The sequence below is a fragment of the Oxyura jamaicensis genome, chromosome 5, assembly GCF_011077185.1.
Source record: "Oxyura jamaicensis isolate SHBP4307 breed ruddy duck chromosome 5, BPBGC_Ojam_1.0, whole genome shotgun sequence".
Classification (NCBI taxonomy): Eukaryota; Metazoa; Chordata; class Aves; order Anseriformes; family Anatidae; genus Oxyura; species Oxyura jamaicensis.
In genome coordinates, this window is record NC_048897.1 from 29,883,906 (window position 1) to 29,893,177 (window position 9,272).

A 9,272-nucleotide genomic window follows, 5' to 3' on the forward strand; every position below is an offset into this window, starting at 1 on the left:
ACCTCAAGCTTGGCAGAACCTGGTCTGATGCTGATGAAATGTCTCTTGCTGACCCTGCAGGTACTTGCGTACAGGTGACCAAGTCACAAACCTCACCCTCTGCTCTGATCCAGTCCGCCTGGAGGCTTGTCAGACCTTCACAGCTTTTCATTTTTGCACATTGGGTGCACTCTACTCAGGACCTGATCTGGGAATCGGGCTGTAATGTCAGTCCTGGTTTTGTACAGGTAAAATTCAGGGACTGCAGTGTTCCTGGACCTGATTTCTTCCAGAATTCGTGATCAAGAGAAAACTAAGACTGGCTGGGAAACACAGATGAGTAGTAGGAGCTAACAAGTGAAGAAAAACAGGCCAAACAAATGTGAGGAGGGGGATGAGGGACTCACTGGGCAGAGGGGCTGCAAAAAGGTGAGGTGATGCTGGGAAAGGGCCGAGGGAACTGGTGGAGAAACAGCTCAGCTGGAGAGCCAGGGAAAGGCAACTGAGACTTGCACGGCTCGTATGCAGTGAGATACTAACACTGGTGTGTGCCCTTTGCAATGCTTTCCTTCACGTATCTGCGTGTGATGCGCTTTCAGTCGCTCCTAAGATAAAGTAGAACGCCAAAATCTTATTTCAAATTGCACGTGGGGTTTAAAAGAGCTGGGTTTGAATTTATGATATGCTTAAAAATCCCACAAGGACCCAAAGGTTGAGAGAAGTGTTACACAAACACTGGAAGAAATGTTTTGGGCTGTCTTGTTTCTTGAGAGGTTACTGGCTTAGCGCACAGTGGTACTGAACAACGCTGGGCAGTATGGTCGGTTCCAGCTTGGAGAACAACCACGCTGCTTTTAGTGAATTGCACTTCCGACTGTGCATCTCTTAAGTTTTATAACTGATCAGCTAGTCAACGTGGAGGCCTGAAAGTGCCCAGCTTGCTGCTTCGGTACGACTTCTGACAGCCCACACTGGTGCGTAGGAGGGGGTTAGTTCATTTTTGAGACCCCACGTTGTAAACATGCGAGTCCATTTACATATAGATGTATACGTACACCATTTACGTATAGATAGCAGTTTTAGGGGATGTGGGAGACGGTGGCTTATTGCTACCTGCTACACTGAAGGTTAAAAAGTCACATTTGGTTTCTCCTCTGTTGCTTCCCTTCAGTGTACTTTGTGGAGGGGGAGTTTTGACGTGTCTAGATCATAATCCTCCAGCGTTCATCTCTTTGTATGTCAGTGCAGTACAGTTCAATCTGACTCCTTTTTTTTTTTCTTCTCAAATTCTGCTTAGAGCCTTGACCAACTAAAATAACGTTTGAAGCTCTCTGTTCATGTAATGCTCAGCGTGCAGACTGCTTTCTCTAACCGTCTAAAGTACTTCTGTCGAGCTGAAAGGTTTGTAGCTTTGTGATTGGGGTAGCAAAGGTAAAGAAAATGGGAAATATTTCTTCTCTAAGATCTTACACAGCCTAGAATCTGAACGCGACGGTACTTTGGTGGTTTTGTTTCTTTTAAGCATAAGAACCTTTTTAGTAAGATCTTCCGCATATTATCTGATGACATCCCTGTAGCAGCTGCACAGGCAAGTATTTCCATAAAGGGTTTAAGTTGCTTATGACACAAGGCTGTGAAACATTAATTAAAATAAGCTTATTGTCAACAATGTTTTTATCTCAAGGACATATAATTAATATTCCTTCGGTAAACATTTCTCCTGTCGTCTCCTTAAAATACTTATCTCGATGTTTCCCAAAAACTCTAAAGTTCCTCTCAAAGCAGTGGAATATGATTAGAAATCATATTAACTGAAAAATTCTTAGGAGTGTTTTTGTGTGCGTGCGTTTGCGCAATCCTCTGGCCCGCATTCATCCGGCCAACTTCTACATCCGAACCCGTGTCCAGAGGTGAAGAGGAATTTCTTGTTGAGATGAAATGGTCGAAGTGCGTGCAGAAATATGTGCATTGCACTGAGCCACTGGTGCTCTTAGAGCGTGATGGAAAGAGGTTTTATGGATTAAAACTGCACAGATGGAGCCTGCAGTGCTTTCTTCCCCTGGAGGCTTGGCGTTGGTCTCCGGAGCCGTGTTTTGCCACCGGACCAACCCCTGCCCCTCCAGTGCGGGTTGGGTGCCACCGCGAGCACTCTGCCTGTCCTCCAAAGGCAGCTGCATCTGTTTTGAGTTCCCAGAAAACCAGCAGCACTGTTAGCTGTGCAATTTACATTTTGTACGCTAATTAAAACCCCTTGTAATGAGAACATGAAACACAGAACCACGAGGCCTGGGGAGCGAGGCGAGCCTCGCAGTGTCACGCTGAGAAACGTTCTGCCCCAGCTCGCAGCTCCGTGCAGAGCTCTGTGGGCAGAGAGCTGGCTGACTTCACAGCACTGTGTGTGGCCGGGGAAGGAAGTTTTCCCAGTACCCGGCTTCAGGAGCGAACGCTAAATTTTTCCAGATGTGGCTGCAGCGGTGCAAGTGCAGCAAAAGCGCTGCCGGGTGGCTCCAGGGCTCTCTCTTAGCTCTGCAAACACAAGCCCGCTGCACGCCAGCTTTCTCCGGGATGTGATTTTAATTATGGCGAGGAATCTTTGCTAAAGGTCACAACCTGGACCGCAACCCATCGGATCTCTGCACGTGGTTTGGGTTATCGTAGTGCAACACTCCTGGGGCCGAGGTTTCCCCGCCGAGACCTGAGGTCACAGCAGAGGAAAGTGCGACCTTGTGCAACCCACGCTGCTGGGGAGGAGGAAAACAACCAGAGGTAAAGCTGTAAGGTAACGCTTTTTGCTGCATAACTCAACTGAATGTGAACTCTTCAGACTTCTCCAGTGTATGGTTAAGCTACTGACCCAGGCTGGTGGCACAGATCAGTCCTGGTGGTGGCTGTTTGGTAGGACAAATTGTAGGCTCCTGGTGCCACTGCAAAGACCAGGCACGATCTGCTGGTTCCCTTCCAGATCGCTTCGACCTTTAGTTTCAGGAGAGAGTTTGGTGAGGAGGGAGGAAAGGAGACCCCCAGAGAGCCCCAGAAACGTGGTTAAAGCCAATTCTTCTGCTGTGCAGACTCTATAAAGACAGAGGATGAGATGTACCCTCCAGAGCAGTCCAGCATCAGACTAGAGAAGATGTAAGCCAATTGAGAGGAAATGGGATGTTACAACAGATTTCTTTTTCCAAATGTGGTTTCAATTTTAGAAAGAAACCCTCTCCTCCCACCCAATGCCATGTTTTTTTTTTTTTTTTTTTTTTTGTTTTTTAGGCATTGAATTTGTGTGCATTCACTTCTCTGGTGGTGGTTTGTAAGCGGCCGTCAGCCTAAGGGGCCCAGTTTGGTTGGAGATGTCGGGGTTATTTTTTGTTTGTCGGCTCGGTTGCCTGTCCCTCTCCTACGTGCGTTCTTCTGTTTAGCTTGTGCTCGATCCAAAGCTTGCTGCTGGCAGCGGGGATCCGCAGAGCCTGGCCTGAGCCAGCTGCAGCCCCAGCTCATCCTACAGCAGGCATCACCCGGCCGCTGCATTTATTTCCAACTGGTCCAAATTCGTGCTGAAAAACATCCCACGAAACAACGTTAAACGGCACGTGCTCATCTCAGAAGGCGGCTGCATGCAGCTCAGGGTCTCTCTTAAAAAGTTTGCATTAATATCCAAAGGGGTGGCACCAAAAAGCCTACGACCGAGCTGTTAAGTGAATGGACGAGCCATACGAGTGAGTTTAAGGCTCCTAAATACCGAGGTCGGTGGTGGGATTCTCCTCACCAGCACCAGGCGTTGAAGTGGGGTGTCTGGGGCAGGTTAAGCATCTGAACTGCTTCAATAGGTAGTGGGTATGAAAGCATGGGATTAACATCTCAAACACCTTTCTTCTTATTTCTCTTTAAGGGAGAAAACAGCACCATGCACCCATGTGGCACGTCCTGGGGAGATGGTGCTTGGAAACGTAATGCATGCCCTCCTGCTTTATTTAAGCAGCGATAATTTAATTGCACCAGCAGCTCTAAGCCCTCAGGGACACCTCGCTAGGGCAGAGCTCTGGTCCTACCTGGGGAGATGGGGATGTCCTTGTTCAAGGTAAGAGATTTGTCCACTGCTGAGCTCCAGGGCAGGCCCAGGGCGCTGCTCTTGGCCAGGGCTGGGGCCATGGCCAAATTTTGCTCCTGATTTCTTCTGGGCCCCACCAGGCAGAGGAGGGCGTGATGTATCTGGGAGCTGGGTGTTTCTGGGCTGATTGCTTTCCAAGGAACTTTCCGTGGAAATTTAGAGGGGGAAAAAATCAAATTAACTTTGCTTCAGAGAAAAGTCTCCAGGACATCATCAGGAACTTAATGTGATCGAGCAGAAACTGGAGCAACGTCAGGTATTTAAACACCACCAAGGGCTGTGCTCCGCTGTTGTGTGCAGCGCTTCAGCTGCAATAACTATATATTGATATATTTATGAATCTGATCCATACACCCCAGGCACTGGAGGAAGTCTCAGCACTACACCTCGTTCCCATCGATGCTGCCCCAAGGTTTGGCTGAACACGTGCCTAGGGTGCAGGAGCAGACAGGGAAAGAGGTGTCTTTCATAGCACCAGCTGAACATGGCCCATCCAGCCCCAAATCTTCATTTTCAGCCACAGGTTGATACCAGGACAGCCTCACACCCTCTCCCATACCCTCATCCCATGGCACATGCCTCACAGCCTTTACATTCAATAACCACAAAGGTTTTCTTCCCAGCTTTGCAAGAAAAGGCTGCTGATTTAATGCTTCCACTTAGATTTTGTTTTTCTCAGGAAGACTTCCCTGAATGCGCTGGAATAAAAATTTCAAATATATTGAGAATGATACGGGAGCTTTTGTGAACTGATCGCCTTGCAAAAATACATCTCTAATGTCCATTGACAGTTGTAACTTCAATTGTGATTGTAAAATTACTGCTCCTTATTATCAAGATTAAGAAGGGAGAGAAACTGAACCAATCCTTATCCTCTTGCTTTTAACCCCATGTCCTATTCCAAGTGAAAAATATATTTTATTCAATTTCTGTCTTTATTTTCATCCATTTTTCCTTCTCAGGTTCAGCTTTGCTCAGATTTTCTTTCCATCCTCCCTGCTGACCATGTACATCCCCTCTGGGCCGGGATGTGCTGAGAGTGAAAACAAAGCCATTTGGAGCATTTTGGGGTGAATTTCCCAGCACTGCATTTTAACAAGGGATTGTACCAGTTTGCTTATGCCCCGCTTTTAATTGTGCCAAACCCAAAGTTGAGGTTTTGGCTACTGAACATTGACTCGGCTCACCCAGATAGGACACAAAAAATAAACATTTTCCAGCAAAGAGTACAACAGGCTGCCTTTTTTCTGCTGGAACAGCAGCACACGTCAATAGTGCACCAAACAGCCCCAGCATGTTCTTTTTAAACCTTAAATACCCCTGGTCACCTAAAAAAAAATAAAAAAAAGAATGCTCCATGAGCATCCCTACAAGATCTTCTGCTTATTTTGTGTACAAGAAGAAAAGATATGTTATATACATAACATGTTAACGGCTGCAGCATTTGCTGTGTTAAACCCTATCTAGAAAAAAAAAAAAAAAAAAAAGAAAAAGGAATGAATCAAGATTTTCTTTCTTAGCAACTCAAACTCTTGTTTTGGCAGCGTGGCTCTCTGCCCTCCCAGAGATGAGTGACTTTAGTAAAAGCCCATCCAGATTTTTATTTTTTTTTCCCCTCTTTTCATAACAGCTTCATTACTTATTTCTGCAGCTGTAAAGATGAGACCACAAGCCAAAGTTTTCAACCTTGACCGATTTATCTGACATTTCAGACTGTTTTAAAACAGCCTGGACATACTGCTGGCTCGAACTGGCTCCAGGCTGGAAATTCCCCTCTCCTTCTGTGCCTTTCCTTGCCCCCCCCCCCCCCCCCCCCCCAAAAAAAAAATAAAATATAAAGAGGAAAAAATAAAAAGAGGAAAAAGGAGTCAAACCATCTCCATTTGCATCAAGGAGCAATTCACCATTTCCATGGCATGTATAGCCCGTAAACCTTGCTGATGTTGTATTTTCACTCTTGATTTTCTCTTCTGCATCCCCCTTTTATGCTTCTCACCGACCTTTTTTCAAGTGGATTGAAGCTTTTAGAAAAATGAAAAAACAACAACAACAACAAAAAAAAACTTAAAGCCTAAAAAAAAAAAAAAAAGGAAAAAGATAACAGAGACCAAGATGGTCCAGCACTATTCACCTGCACACCTTGCCACGTGGGATTGTTCCCAAAATGATGCTGGTTTTTGGAGTGCTCAGCATGGGAAATAGCCAAGGGCAGACTCAAAAGCTCCCCACACCCCCCTTTGCACTACTCGTGCAGAATTCATTTCCCTTTGCCTGGGAAAATAGCATTTGCTGCTCTGCTGGGAGCAGCAGACTTTGCATCAAAGCCTTTTCAGCACCAAGCCCCATCGACCTTGCTCGGGATAAGAAGAAGTTGGTTGTAAGAAGACAACCAACACATCCAGCTGCAGGTACCAACGTCCCCAGAGCCACCCCGCGGGGGCAGCAGGCACTTTGGAAATCTTTGTAATATTTTAATTACCAGAAGTGGTGACAGGGACTGCGGGCTGAGCCTCAGGCAAACTGCTGCAAATCAAAGTTGGCTTAGTGTTTTGGGAGCCCAAAACCGCAGCCTAACCTAATCAAGCGCTATTGTTTTGCACGCCTATACTGACACGGAAAAAAAATTACATTCCCCCCCCCCCAAAGGTTTTTCTTTTCCCAGCAGCTGCTGCTGGGCTCTATGAGTCCGGCAGAAACCTGACACGGAGCGTGATTCCTGACAAACACGGGTTGCCAACAGCTGAAACCTCAGCACTGCAAAGCCGCTGCCGAGCTCCAAGGCAGATCTGAAAACCCCACGACTGCACGAACGCTGCTCGCTGCCCAGCACCGGGGACAAGCCCACTTGGTGGCCCCAGCGCCTGCCCCCACTGTCACCATCGCCGTCTCCTTCCCCACCACCCGCATCCATAATCCACCCCGCGGGTCGCTGAGCGGCAGATGCCTGGCAGGATGCGCTCCCTGCAGCTCCCTGCTCCGTCCCTGCTCGTCCCCTCTTCCCTCTTCAGCGCTCCGGGCAGCACATACAAACCGGGATGTGCGAGAAAAGTGCCGTATCTTTATATGGAAGCAATCATTTCAGGCATTTCAAAGGCGTTTCCATTGAAATGTTTGGCTGTGACTTTCTGGGTGCCAGCGGAGAAAGGGATGGAGAATTTGAGGCAGCACAGTACACCCAAAACACGCCCGTGCACCCCGCATCCCCGCTGACCTCACCTCTGCCATCCAGGTGCCACTGGGGACACGGTGATGGGGACACCTCCTCCCCTCACATCTCCTCAACCCCACTGCCCCCCTTCGGGGGTCTCCGCTCTCCCTCCTCACCCCCCAGCTACGCAGCTCCCCCAAACCCCGTCTGCGTGCGCCCCATCGGGGCAGCTCCGCCCGTTCCCCCCCCTCCATGCTCGGCAGCAGCCTCCCTGGGAGAGGGAAGAGGCTCGGCCCCCTCGGAGGCGGCCATAAAGCGGCGCCGAGCCCCGACCCCGCTGCAGAGCAGCTGTGGCCATGAGAGCGATGATGGGGGGCCCTGACGGGGTGGCCACAGGGTCGCTGCTGCTGCTGGTGGTCCTGCTCGGTGCCCTCCTGTTGTTGGCCAGGACCCGCCGCCGGGCAGCTCGGGGGGCTGCAGGGAGCAGGAGCCCACCGGGACCCTTCGCGTGGCCACTGGTGGGCAACGTCCTGCAGCTTGGCCGCTTGCCCCACTTGGCCTTCGCCCGCCTGGCACGCCGCTACGGGGCCATCTTCCAGCTGCGGCTGGGCGGGCGGCAGGTGGTGGTGCTCAACGGCGAGGCGGCCATCCGGCGGGCACTGGTGGGGCTGGGGGCTCACTTTGCTGGCCGGCCTGACTTCCCTTCCTTTGGGCTGGTGTCAGGAGGGCGCAGCGTGGCCTTCGGGACGTGCTCGCCCCAGTGGAGGGCCCGCCGGCGGCTGGCCCATGCAGCCCTCCGCGCCCGCTCGACGGCAGCTGAGGTGGAGCGGCACGTGGCGGCCGAGGCGGGGGACCTGGTGCAGCTCTTCCTGAGGCACAGCCAGGGTGGAGCCTACTTCCAGCCCTGCCCTCTCTTGGTGGTGGCCAACGCCAACGTCCTCTGCGCCCTCTGCTTTGGCCGCCGCTATGGCCACGCTGATGACGAGTTCACTGCACTGCTGGGCCGCAACGACCGCTTTGGGCAGACGGTGGGGGCGGGCAGCCTGGTGGACGTGCTGCCCTGGCTCCTGCGCTTCCCCAACCCCGTCCGCCGTGTCTACCGCGACTTCCAGGCCCTCAACCAGGAGCTGCACGGCTTTGTGCGGGCCAAGGTGGCACAGCACCGCCAGACCTTCGACCCGCGTGCCATGCGTGACGTGAGCGATGTCATGATCGCCACTGTGGAGCGCAGCAGCGTGTCCCCCCATGGGCTGGGGCCCGAGGACGTTGAGAGTGCCATGACTGACATCTTTGGCGCAGGGCAGGACACCACCTCCACTGCACTCTCATGGGTCCTCCTACTGCTGCTGAAGCATCCGCAGCTCCAGCAGGACCTTCAGGCCGAGCTGGACCGGGTGGTGGGACGTGCCCGGCTGCCCACAGCTGAGGACCGGCCCCACCTGCCCCTTGTGGAGGCCTTCATCTATGAGACACTGCGCTATAGCAGCTTTGTGCCCATCACCATCCCGCACGCTACCACAGCTGATGTGGAGCTGGAGGGCTACCACATCCCCAAGGACACCGTGGTCTTCGTCAACCAATGGTCAGTCAACCATGACGGTGGCAAGTGGCCTGAGCCCCAGCGCTTTGACCCCGCACGTTTCCTGGATGAGCAGCAGCACCTGGACCGCGACCGGGCCGGCAGCGTGATGATCTTCTCAACCGGCCAGCGGCGCTGCATCGGTGACCAGCTCTCCAAGCTCCAGCTCTTCCTCTTCACCGCCATCCTCCTCCACCAGTGCTCCTTCCATGCCAACCCGGCGGAAAATCTCACCATGGACTGCATCCACGGGCTGGCGCTGAAGCCACTGCCCTTCACCGTCACCGTGAGGCCGAGGCTCCCCATGCTCATCCAGCCCTGAGCACTGCCCCCGCCTGGCTTGGGGACAGGGATGGGCAGTGCCAGGGTGGCAGGGGACACCCTGCCTTGCACGCTGGTGACTCTTGCCACTGCAGAGGGTCAACGGCAGCGAGTCACCACCACAATAAATGGCTTCGACATAG

General features: G+C 51.7%; 1 protein-coding gene and 1 long non-coding RNA gene across 2 annotated transcripts; one reads left to right on the forward strand and one right to left on the reverse strand.

Annotated features, from left to right (window-relative positions):
• Positions 1 to 842: 842 nt before the first annotated feature.
• LOC118168443 lies at positions 843 to 5,370 on the reverse strand. The gene is made up of 3 exons (XR_004751565.1): positions 5,312 to 5,370; positions 2,129 to 2,133; positions 843 to 853 (listed from the first exon to the last, which is right to left on the reverse strand). It is a non-coding gene; the product is annotated as an uncharacterized LOC118168443 (long non-coding RNA).
• A 2,190-nt stretch (positions 5,371 to 7,560) lies between these two features.
• LOC118168441 (cytochrome P450 1B1-like) lies at positions 7,561 to 9,272 on the forward strand. The gene has a single exon (XM_035328792.1). It carries the CDS (start codon positions 7,586 to 7,588, stop codon positions 9,128 to 9,130), a length of 1,545 nt encoding a protein of 514 aa, XP_035184683.1. The 5' UTR covers positions 7,561 to 7,585; the 3' UTR covers positions 9,131 to 9,272.